Consider the following 12797-nt stretch of genomic DNA (forward strand, 5'->3'; position numbering starts at 1 on the left):
CGAAGGGGATTTTTGGTATTTCTATTTTAGTATTAAGTGCATCTATACCTAGCAATATTACCAGCGCTTGATTTTAATAATAAATTAAAAGCTTTTATCAGTCAATCATGGAGATTTTTAACTCTTTTGTCCAAGCTTATAGGGATCCTAAGTCACATTCAGCAGTACCATTGTTTGAACTGAGTGGGCACAACAACCGTCTGGTTTTCAAACGTTGCCCGTAAACACAAGCAAGCAAGCATACGTAAAAGTGGCAAATGGCACATGAATAAAAAAACAAAAACAAACTAACAAAAACGGAAAGTGACGGATGTCCACAGGACAACGTCGTCTTTCCTCGCTGTCTACCTGGACATTGCAAGGCGACGGACAGGCCTGAGTTTGGTCGTAAGTGTGTAATACTAAAAAGAAACAACAAAACAACACTAATGACCAAAACCAAAGGCAAGGGCCCCTGTTTGAATCTGAGATTATAAACAAAAACACACAACAGTCTTGGCACTGACAAGATGTCGGTTAAAAGACAGAAAAGGAAAACCGATGACAGGAAAGCATCATCTTTCCTTTGACTTTTCTTGCCTTCTGTGTGATGGAGACCAGAAATCCTTTAAACCATCCATTCCTGCAGCTCAACCCCAGTAAGAATGAAGCAACCGGCACCGCGTTGTCATTGTTTTTGTCCGGGTTCCACACTTAAGAGTGAGTGGACAACAGGGGGGGGGGGGGGGGGGGGGGGGGGGGACAGATGACACGGAGACAACGGCGAGGGCTAAAAGACACGCAAGGACGTCCTTCTCCAAACAATACCAAAAGAACCTGAGAAAGCAGAAATCTGAGGAACGTGAATACAGGACTTCTGCACTGGTCACAGGCCCAGTGTGCTGCACTCAAATGGGCAGCCGGAATGGATGAGAACTAAGGACACAGGTTTAAAAAAAAAAAAAAAAAAAAAAAAAAAAAAAAAAAAATAGGATGGAGGGCTTGGGTGTCGGGGTGTCCATGGCCGTGGAGGGATAGTCATGTGGCTGGATCTAGAGTCCGTCGCGGGTGGTTAACATGTCTTCAGCTCTGCGGTGGGTCTCCAAGGCTTTTGTGGTGTAGATGTCCTGAGGCAACTCAGATTTGCGCCGCACCATGGGGCGATCCTTCCACTGGCCGTGCTGCAGCTGTCACACGAAGAGAAATCTGATTGAGTGAGTCTTCATGTCCTCCTGCTGAGCTACTCGGTCAAACTAGATAACTGCAGCAGGTGGAGTCCCTGCAAATCGATCACTGATTTACACTGAGGAATATCTGTTAAAGCCCTGATGAAACATAACACTTTTGACCCTTACTACACAAACTGTTCCCTCAAGACTACTACAAAATGTCCAGGTAAGACACAAAGGAACTTTTGCCCTTTTCCTACTGCACAGTACAAACGCCGCACAACTCCCAATTGCGTTCTTGTCGGCCAATTAACCTTTTTAAAAATAATCATAAATCGGCCAGAGTTGTGTTTATTATACGCCAAGAGTACGCTTTTTTTTCATGAAACAGTAAATGCTGTTCAGTGTTGGAGTCACTCAGAATGATGTCCTTGTGCCGTCTGCCCACCAGATAGAGCTCTGACTCCAGTCAATCCAATAAGGATCTAGAAAGACAATGATGTGTTATCCCAGTTATTGGGTGGCAAGTACACGGCCATTATTTACAACAATGGCGGATTACCGGGCTACGTTAACGCTGCAGAAGGTCCTGAGCATGATATTGCTCTTACAGCAAAATCTTCTGCTTCTCACTGTCACGAACAAGTGGAGATGGTGAACAGTATATTTTATTTGCATGTTGAATGGGACTTTTCTTTTACATTTTGTATTAGACTTGGTAATTTTAGATTGGGGTGCATTTTTAATTTTTGAATTAATCAGGTCAAGGGGAGTTAATTAACTCAATATATGTTTTTGTTCTTCAACAAAAGAGTTAATTGTAAAATAAACCGTGAAATTTGATCAAGTTCTACTTCCAAATCTGCTGAAAGGTCATGCTCTTGAATGGTACCATTTTGCGTGGCTCTCTTAGAACAATAGAAAAAAATTTCTATCTATGCCTATTTCTGAAGTTGCCCGGCCTAACTTCCCATGAAAAACTTTCCGGAAATATTTCACCCCTTTGCAAAACCCAGCTCTCCTCCATTTGTTTGTGCGTTGTTGCAACTAATGCTTTTAATGCCGCATGGTTTACACAGTATCATTTTTGAGTGGAAACCTAACTGCTCAAACTGAGGCAAACAGAGAGCCCAGACAGTACTGTGCAGTGGAAATGCAACCTGTGGAAACTTCAAGAGGCTTAAATTCACAAAATAGCATTAGACATCCTGCACTACTATAAAGATAACTTAAAACACATGGCCAGGTTTGAGGCATTCTTGCATATGAAAGCCACTGGTCCTTATAAATAAAATGAACTGTAATTTGCACAGAGCACGTCTTCTGGTGTGCAAAAAATTAATTTCAAAATGAATTTAAGACGAAAAGATGAAAGGAGACGGAGAGAAGCCAGGTTTACCTGAGTTGCGCCTTCCTCAACTGTCTTTTTTAACCTCTCAACATCTTCTATAAAAGGAACATCCGTCTCCATTGCTACTGGACTATTGAAGTCAGACGGCTCAACAAGCACAGAGAACTGAGTCCAAAAGAAAAGAAAGGGGGAGGGGGGGACCAAAAAAAAAAGGGTGGGGGGAGAAAAGACGTTGAATGGCATGCAGAGAAGAACTGATCAAGAGGTTCTGCAGCTATTACAATCTTCATTTTTGATATTTACCTAAGACCTTTTACTTGGAATTGTGTTAGTTTTGGAAATAAGCACAACATACCAACGACTTACCTCTCATGGCAAAGTAGGCTATAAAACTATTTTGTCTGCGTTCATAAACCTTTTCAAGTAGTTTAGAGATTGACTCAAGCTTTTTCAGAAACTTGCAGCTGTTAAATAACTAGGAATATATGCCTCCAAAAAGTTTTTTTTTTTTTATTTAATATTTAAATGGAAGTTACTACGCTATAAACAAATACAATTTCTTCAAATAGGAATCAAAGGAAAACTTGTTTTATGTCTCACAATGTGATAATGTAGAGCTTGCCAGTTCCTATTTCAAGGATTTTATCCAAAATAAAACAATTTCTAAAACCTTCACAAGACTCTCCGACAATTGTAGAGTTAGCCTTAAAAAAAGTTTTAAAACTGCAAAAAAGGTTTGAGGTGCTCATCCCGCCATCTTCAGTCTGACTATTATGAAAAGTAGCAGGGTGTACAGTGACTATCAGGAAATTAACCCAAATGGACATTTTGGCTGTAAGTGACACCATGCGGTGCTCACCTGTGGATTGGACTTGGCGAGGTTCTCGATCTTGCTCCAAGCTTCTTCGCGCTCCTTCGACTTGGCCTTCTCCCTGTCGGGTCAAACATCAAAATGTTATTGTTAACTCAGTGGTTTATCACTCAAAGGACCTTGAAGAACGGTGGTTTTAGAAAAAACAAAAATAAAATAAAAAATAAGACAGCGCAGGACACCTGTAACACCTACTTGTTTTTCTCAGCCCGGAACTGCTGTGTGCAGTCGTCAAAGAGCTTCTGATTCATCTCCATGAACAGCTTCAGAGCGTTGTAGATGAGGCCGTGGATGGTCCTGGAGATACACATAGGACAATTGATGACTTTATATAATGACTTCGGCAAGTCCGTCATCTGCATGGCAACCTACTAGACAGCCAGTGTTCCTTTAGTACGTTACACACTAAAATGTATCGGCTTAGCTTATTTAGCTTCTAACAATGTTTTGGTTACCAAACAGTTTCAAGGCTTAAACCTGTGTCCCACACATGCAGACAGGTAAGCCCTCGAACAAATGTCTTTCGTTTGTGTGTTTCTCAATCACAAACGTTCTATTTATCACAGTTCAGAGGATTACATAGCTAAGACATGTTGTGGTCTGGCAATCAATTCCTCATGTAGAGCCAATAATCCCCTTAGCCCTTGGTTCTGCACGTGCACAAGAACGACGAGGTATCCCTTTTACTAGGAGAAGGGCTAAGACAAAAGGGTGTATAGTCCTTAAAACCAAGTGTGGTCAGGGAGCTCACTTGAAAGCAAGAGGTATGGGACACCGCCCCCGCTGACAGGCGAACAGCTTGCTTACAAGACGGTGGAACGGACAAGGGACTACATAAATGTAAGTCAGCATAATGATCGATAGTCATACTATTGACGGTCATGTTTTTAATCAATGTAAATATAAGGCATGTTTTGAATTGTTGGTTAAAAAGCTCGTTATGACGAGCTCGTGTATCACTGGTCTACCGGCATACTACGGTGACAAATTCACAGCAAACACACTTCACTACAATGCACAGCATATTACCTCAATGCTGCAAAATGTGAGATGCCTAACAGATTCATTGTTCCGGTGACAGTTATTTTTTTTATTAGAGTCCGTTTGAGATACTTTCTTTTGTGTGTGCGTTTACAAATGTTTGTGTGTTTTGTGATGGTTGTTGTTGGTATCATTTATTGGCCAATGTTAGGCCATAGTTAGTTTGTCAAAATATGTTCCTTCTGTAAAAATGTGTTTTAGAGTAGATAAAGACGAACTATAGAAATGGATGCACCCCGTCACATGGTAGGAAACATGATAAACCATTTTTAAATATCAGCCACCTGTAGAAACTGCACAAACAAGACCAATAAAAAAAGCAATTTATAATAGTAGTAAAATTCATTTGACACGAGACTGAATCTTGCAAAAGCAAACAATTGTCGCGTCTGCCGACAACACACCCAGCAGGAGGTGAGGGGTGACGATGCGTCATCCCAATTCCTAGGCCCAATTTTCCCCTTCCCCTTAGCCCGGGAATGGAGACAAGGAGAGGGGCTAAGTGGTAGAATTGGGATTGGCCCGTAGTGCTTAGTTGTGCTTTAAATTAAGACATGGGTGTTTTAAACAATTGTCTATGCATTTTGGCATATCAACCACTCAAAAACAGCAGTTTTCAGGGTACTGGAGACTAAGCTTTAGGGACTAAGTGTATTTTCTGCCTTAATCCCTTTAAATGTCATCGTAATCATAGATACTTTATCCCGTGAGAGAAATGAATCAATCTTCTTGCTTTTAAATGAAATTAATTTTGTTAATTTTAAATAACTGCATATTTTATTTTGTAATTAAATTATCGTCAATTATTGTATATTTTAAAATATTGAACTTTTATTAGTATACACTTCACCGTTTAGATCTTTTAATTTCCCTCATGGGATGACAAAAGTCATTTACAACCCCAACTCCAATGAAGTTGGGACGTTGTGTTAAACAAATAAAAACACAATACAATGATTTGAAAATCATGTTCAACCTATATTTAATTGAATACACAACAAAGACAAGATATTTAATGTTCAAACTGATAAACTTATTTTTTAGCAAACAATCATTAACTTAAGAATTTTATGGCTGCAACACGTTGCCAAAAAAGCTGGGACAGAGTCATGTTTACCACTGTGTTACATGACCTTTTCTTTTAACAACATTCAATAAACGTTTGGCAACTGAGGACACTGATTGTTGAAGCTTTGTAGGTGGAATTCTTTCCCATTCTTGCTTGATGTACAGCTTCAGCTGTTAGACAGTCCGGGTTCTCCGTTGTCGTATTTTATTCATAATGCGCCACGTGGAGATGCATTTTTGTTTTTCCAAAATCAAATAATCTGTAATCCATTTATTAAATGTATTTATGATGTATGTGTATATTTAAGTGTATTGTTCGAAGTTTGAAATGATAAACTGTTTCGGAATCATTTGTGGTATATTTTCAGTTTCAATATAAACTATTTTTCAGGGGGCCCTCTTGCAGAAGGGCAGGGCTGAGGGATTACTGTAGTCGCCGAATAATATTGTCACACTTGCGTTCACCATGTGACATTTGACAAGGCATCATTTCACATGGGTGTTACACAGCAGGACGGTTAACGCAAGCAGAGTGCAAATCCAGCACTAAAGTGTCAAAAGCGACGCCTCTCACTTGTTCCAGTGGGTCTTTGAGTTGCGGTACAAAGCGGGGAACATGATTGGGAGAATCTTGGCCGCATTGTCACTGATCAGACTCATGATGTACTCATTATTCCAGTAGTACAGCGCTCGTTCTGCCACCTAGAGAGCACACACAGAAACTCAGCAGGGCGCTCGAATAATGAACGAACTTCTCGAGATGAGCTCGTCGTCTGCATTACCTGGAAATGTGGGCTGGACACGCATTTAGCCAGCTGCCGGAAGAGAGGCTCCTGCACCTTAACAAACTCGGACGGCTCGATGACGTCCAGAATCTCCTCTAGCTCGTTGAGGAACATCACCTCCTTGGGACTGTGAGTCTTTGGCCAGTACTTGAGGAGAGCCATGACTACCTGTGGAGAAGACAAAATCAGAGAATAATGTTAAATTCAGCGGTTTAAGCCAGGAAGAAAACGATACATTTATTGAACATACCGGCTCAGTTAGAGTGCTGTCCTTTTCTAAAAACTGCACCACACAGTAGGCCAACTAAAAAAGAGCAAAGTTTGAAGATTTTAATATTTTAACACCCACAGAGTATTTCCTCTCATTTTTTCAGTATTGCATTCAACCGAGCACCACGGGCACTTTCACAAATACTAAGCCCAACAAAGTATAAATGGTTACATAATGGACGACACACACACACACACACACACACACACACACACACACAGTACCTGTGGATGATAGACACTGAGTGATTTCACTTTGTGTAGAGGTAATAAAACCTTCAACAGGAAAATCTTGTGCTCTTCTTTCAGAGGTAAGGCAAACCCATTGATAATACTGTGAAACAAACAAATCACCTGATGAACCATCTGTTGACAATGTTACAATTATATAATTAAACATGTTGCATTAATGATTATCTGTTTTATATGCACCCTGCGGTTGACTGGCGACCAGGCTAGGGTGTACCCCGCCACCTCTAGTCTAAAGTCAGCTGGGATAGGCTCCAGCTAAACCGGGGCACTAATGAGGACAAGCGCTATTGAAATAAATGCCTGTTTAAAATTGTGGCAGAGGATTAAACTGAAAGGGTGATGTGAATCTCTGGTATTAGATCTTATTAGACTGTGCAGGTGTGCTTAATCTTGGGCCAGAGTGAAAATAATGTAACAAACCTTCCAAGTATTTCCAGTAGTTCAGCAATACCATTGTGATGCTCGGTCTCATAGATAAACCTAAAAGAACAAGTGTTTGTTTTTTTCTTTAGCTGCTCAAAAACACTACAAGAATACCACATTACCTCATATAGTGGCCTCTGGAAAAGCAAGTCGTGTGCAAGTCGGGGGGGAAAAAGTAGTCCATTTCGGGAGACGTTCATTCAAGCAGACTACGCACCCGACAATTAATTAGTGACGGCTATTAAAATGGAGGCCACTATTTGAGGCAATAAAACAATTTGCCAGCAAATCAAACTTGCCCAAAAGTCAAGAATGTACGCAAACTGCACTGACCTATAAAAAATGTTATTGATCTGTTTTCTGATGTACGCTCTCAGGCCGAGGAACTTCCCGTAGATCCTATGAAGAGTCGTTTTGAGGAAGTCTCGCTCTCTGGGATCTTCGCTGTCAAATAGTTCTAGAAGCTTCAAGTGCAAGAGAGAAGACAGATCATAGAGTAAGCATTCTGAACCTCGCAAAGCCTTGTAAATGAGTTTTTTTTTTTTTTTTTTTTTTTTTTAAACTGATTGAAACCAAATGATTTTCCCATAGTTCTGCCAAGCCATATTTTTGAATTGACAAGCGCACGTTAAGAGCCTATGTTCTTTTCTTACCTGCATAACAAATTTCTGGTCGATGTATTTCTTCGCTATGTTGGGCTGAAAGTCGGGCGATTCTAAAAACCTAAGGAAAAATTCATAGACGAGCTGCAAAGGAAGCAAACAGGGACAGAATTGAGAGCAATATTTATGATGCCCTGTACTGCTAAATGTGCTGCTCATCAACCTTAAACACTTCTGTCTGTGCAGGCTTAATTAAAATGTTTTCCCACTCAGTGTTTAAGGCCATGTTAGTAGGGAAAACAACTTTTTTTTTTTTTTTTTTTAATTGTTTTTGTTTTGGGATATATTAAATATTGGATATGGACTTTTAGTCTCATTCAATGGTTTGAGCTACAGTACATACCCTATGGTAATGCTTTCTTGCAGACATAGACCAGATCATGCTTACACATGGTAATGGCCAGGGTGAACCCGTGATGTTTTAATCAATGAAACAATTAGCAACCTGGAGGTGTGGCCACGCCGCTTCAAGTGTCGGCTCATCCTCCTCGGGATCGAATTCAGCTCCCGTGGGGTTAGAAGAAGGAGGCAGTGTTCTAAACATGTTCACAGCAAACTAGAGGCAGACAGAAAATGGAGAGGGAATACATTTTGGATTAGACAAGGAGGCAAGCTCTTATAAAACAATTAGTGGATTGTTATAATCAGGTGGCTGCTTGAACACAGACAAACAAAAACAGGAAAGCAAATGGATAATTGGACTAAATTCAAAAGCTGTATTCAGTATTCATTGAATCAGTAACTATTTTTGGTGTAGCTCTGGATAACGGTTGAATGAAGTTTAAATTTTTAACATTGTGAAGCCCTTTCAACATTTTCGTTTAGTCATTTATGCATACATTTGAAGCCAAAATTAGTCATATGGAAGAGGCGGCCATCAATGGCTGAGTTACACAACATGTTTCAAGTGGCACAATTGGGACATGAGTCATGGCATCTTAAATAGAGAAAATTGCAGCAGACAGACATTTTTAGATTAGAATCAAGCCTCTTCCAAATGTGGATTAAAAATCTTGATAGATACGTGCCAATGCAAGTACAGCGTAAACGCACATATCTACCCCGTCAATCAATGCGAGCTTGACATCATCAAAATACACCAATTGCTGACGTATACACAGCTACATTGAGCCAAACACAAACACATTTTAAACACCTACTGTAAATTGAAACTACACCTAAAACAACTATTAAATATGGTGAAAATATGCTACATTTTACAAGTATGTCCAGGTCAACTAAACCCTATGTAGTAATCTTTAATATTTATATTACTGTTTACTTATGCAGGTAAATACAGCCATATCAAACAGGTGTTACTGGAAGTGTATATTTAAATACGCTGTCCAAAAAAAAAAAAAAAAGGTTCTGGTAAAGGATTAAATTGGAATTGGGCACACAGACCCGTAGTGTTAATCCAGCCTATGAAGGTGTAAAATGTGGTACAGGTCTATCACCCAAGCACCACTGTATTCATCTTTATAATAAAATAAACTCAAATAAGTATGCTCTACTCAAACCTTTCACTGGCTTTTGAATTAATACACAATGGTAAAATTACATAAAATTGTTGAAATTGAAGACTGGATATTAGGGCCCATGTATACGTTTCGAAATTTGACATTTATCCAAATAAAACTGTGACCCAGGTTCTGCTCATTAAAAAAAAAAAAAAAAAAAAAAAAAAAAAAAAAACTCTGCAACAGTAGACCTGGCGGATGGGCATCAGGATACTATTAGCCCATTGATAGTGCAAATGTAACCAATTTATCTTCTCATCGATCAGTCCAAAGTCAATTTTATTTTTAGTCTCCTGTAACTATGGGCTGTAAGGGTTCGGCTGACAATAATGTGTGTGTGTGGTACTGTGGCCTCTCGCAGTGTCAACTGATTCCCCTGTGGGCTGCTGTACCCGACTGGGCTATCATGGGACATTGCAGGTGGACCACTGAGACATTGGAAGCCTTGTTTAACAGGACTGCAAGGTAGATTAGCGTGTTGTGGCAGCGCTACATCGCACTCCATGTCATGCTTGCAAAGATGCATGGAGTGAAAGTGGAAAATGAAAGAAAGGCCCATTTATTTATTTAAAAAAAAAAAAAAAATTACAAAAAAAAGCAGAGCATTTCATCCTAATGGCTCAGTTTTTGTGTCAAAAATTTATCAAGATTGGCTGTGGAAAAGCTGCATTAATGGTCACAAGCAACAGACGGCTGCTTATGCTCCAAATGTCAACCTCGGCACTTCTCTTGTGAGCAGGACAATCCCTTTATTGGAAAGTCCTGCAAATAGTCATAGCTCATCATTACAGCCACTCACAGAGACAAGAGGCTCTTTTCAAACATCAGTTATCTTATATATACAGTTAGTTATCTAATGATTCAGATAATACAATCATTGTGTCCGAGTGAATGAAGCAATCAAAGTTGAGAATAAGCTTCAAAAACAGCCCCAAATCTACCAGAATCCAGCCTGTCGACTTACTACCTACAACCTGACGTAAAGACAGGTGGTAAAGCCTGAAGCTTGAAAAACTGAAACATACATATTACTGTTCCAAGGCCAAATGCATCCAATTACCACAGTCTAGAGTGGTGTCAAACTAATTTTTGTCACAGACCACATCGTAGTTATGGTTTCCCTCAGAGGGTCGTTATAACTGTGAAGCAATATAATTGTATGATCGATTCATATTATTATGATGTATACACAACAAATTGATGGCCAGTTAGTTTTGAAATCAGATGCCAGTCAAAAATGTTCAACTGTTCTTCAGTTAATTGAAAGGGGGGGGGGGGGGGGGGGGGGGGTTGGAAACAAAAAAAATGCTTGCAAAAAACTAAAGTTATTAAACCTTAAGACAATTTCCAACTTTGGTATTTTAGCAAGAAACAAAGTCGACGCACATGAGTTGCTTTTGTGGGCCACATGAAGTGGCGGGGCTGTTCTGGGCTCTGGGCCTTGAGTTTGATACCTTTGGTCTAGAGGCTAACAGAAGCTGCTATGCAAGTAGGGAAGGTTTTATGCCATTTTCTATATCTGTATATATGTAAATGGTGAGTCCTACGCTACTATTTATGGGCTCTTTGTTGCATTTGCATGTATAGAATATTGTAATATAATAATGCTACATTAGCAACAGATATTGGTAACAATATTCATATATGAAGATCCTGATAAGTCAACGCATGCATGGCGTATCAAAAAGACCAAAAAAGAATAGCATTGTGCATTGCCAGAAGAACGGCCGACTAAAATTCCTAGTTGCGCCTTCCAAAAGTCAGACAATGCAATCATCTTGTCACCCTTTTGGGAAACTCTACAAAAGTTACATGAATGAATTAATGACATGGTCGAATATATTTAACAGCAGATGCAGGGAAACAAATGTCATTATTTAAAAATGTCAAAATCGTCATGAAGTGGGCTTGTGTGACATCTTTTATTTCTTCATATCTGTGTGTGATGAAAAAGCAGAAAGAAATCTTTGCGTTAAAGACAATTCCCAGAGCCAGCCATCTTATTTTTCCCCAACAAGAACAAAGTCAGGCCAGTAGAATTATTTACAGCGTTCTAACTTCTGGGGCAACTCCAACCCAAACATTTTTATATCTGGAAAGTTACTGTGTGAGCTATCAAAAAATACGTACAATTTTATGAAGCGTAATTACTGTACATTGGGACAAGCTGGAACTCACACCAGCCGCCATTCGACTGAGGTGTGAGCCGTTAAACGGGGAGTGGCCAAGGGAGTCTGCGCTTTTGGACATGAGTGTTGTTCTCATTTTGTATTTGTTTGTCCTGTTCAATAAATGGTTGAAAGTGCATCTGTGACGAGTCTCCTTTATTTTCACTTCAGTCCAGTGGCAGTATATCCAAAGCTCACTTGTAAATCAAATTTTGGCTCGAAAAACAAAGCAACAGAGGAAAAAAAGGAAAACTTTTTTTATATATGAAAAATGTGCCCCAAAAAAACATTTGACCCAAGTGGTGGTTCATCGACTCAGAAAACCCGCAAGTCAAGGTACCACTGAATAGTCAATTTACCATCCCGGTGTGTTCGTGTGCACATTGCTATAAGACAGTTGGTTAAATTAATTTCACTAAAACTAAAACTCAGTCAGCCCACCCGCCTGTATTCGCTGACCGAGTATCGCCCACGTCATTATCTTTTGACAAAAACAGACAGTTGCCCAATCAACCAGCAGCTCCACTGACCATGTGAACCACCTCCGGGTAGATGGGCTCTGTGATGACATTCCTGTTGTGGGTGATGTATTCCACCATCTCGCTCAGCGCCGCCCGCTTCACCTCTTTCCATTTCAGGTCGCTCAGCGGGTCGGACAGGAAGTCGAAGAGGACGCAGCACTGCCGCAGCTTCTGGATAAAGAGCTTCTCCTGCTCCGCAGGGGCCACGTCTGCGGGAACAGGCAGGCAGGAGAACGGGGTCAAACATGGCTGATGGACAGGGCAACTCCAGCTACACCTGATGAATGAAGCACTTGGGAATGTCGGACAAGGGGAAGCCACATTTTAACGAGAAGGAGGGCGAGCTCAAGGCGAGGATGGAGTAGGCGTAACTGTCAAGAACGAATGCTGAACACAGCGACTGAATGCTAGAGAGATGTAAGATGGCAAATGAGTCATGAAGCCCTAAGTGCTATTCGAAAACCGGGGGGTGGGGGAGTGTCAAAGAGGAGGCGAGGAGGCAAGGAGAGAGATGCGAGGACGAGCGATTTGGGAAGTGGGTGAACGGTCACGGCCCAGATACTTGTACCAATAATAGTGACCACCATTTTTTCCTCTCGTGTGCTACGTGGCTGTTCCAGCACTTCCTGTTTCGCATCATTTCCATGTGTAAATAAACTAGCAGAGGATATGACACAAGGGGCACGCAGTCATTACACAAGTCAACGAATGCAATGC

At 40.5% G+C, this 12797-nt stretch overlaps 1 protein-coding gene across 3 annotated transcripts in view; it reads right to left on the reverse strand.

Moving 5' to 3' along the window:
- Window positions 1-962: 962 nt before the first annotated feature.
- ppp2r5ca (protein phosphatase 2, regulatory subunit B', gamma a) overlaps window positions 963-12797 on the reverse strand; it is a 33679-nt gene continuing 21844 nt past the window's right edge. For 2 of the 3 annotated variants that reach the window (XM_061696529.1, XM_061696527.1), the window contains 13 exons: window positions 12090-12289; window positions 8317-8427; window positions 7863-7955; window positions 7543-7673; window positions 7207-7266; window positions 6760-6868; window positions 6515-6568; window positions 6262-6432; window positions 6054-6181; window positions 3566-3667; window positions 3359-3431; window positions 2548-2664; window positions 963-1166 (listed from right to left, as the gene is read on the reverse strand). In XM_061696529.1, the coding sequence (XP_061552513.1) occupies window positions 1032-1166; window positions 2548-2664; window positions 3359-3431; window positions 3566-3667; window positions 6054-6181; window positions 6262-6432; window positions 6515-6568; window positions 6760-6868; window positions 7207-7266; window positions 7543-7673; window positions 7863-7955; window positions 8317-8427; window positions 12090-12289 (1484 nt within the window). In that variant the 3' untranslated portion in view covers window positions 963-1031. The remainder of the gene's footprint in view (window positions 1167-2547; window positions 2665-3358; window positions 3432-3565; window positions 3668-6053; window positions 6182-6261; window positions 6433-6514; window positions 6569-6759; window positions 6869-7206; window positions 7267-7542; window positions 7674-7862; window positions 7956-8316; window positions 8428-12089; window positions 12290-12797) is intronic. The other variant, XM_061696528.1, reaches the window with a different exon arrangement.

This window comes from Phycodurus eques, chromosome 14 (assembly GCF_024500275.1).
Source record: "Phycodurus eques isolate BA_2022a chromosome 14, UOR_Pequ_1.1, whole genome shotgun sequence".
Classification (NCBI taxonomy): Eukaryota; Metazoa; Chordata; class Actinopteri; order Syngnathiformes; family Syngnathidae; genus Phycodurus; species Phycodurus eques.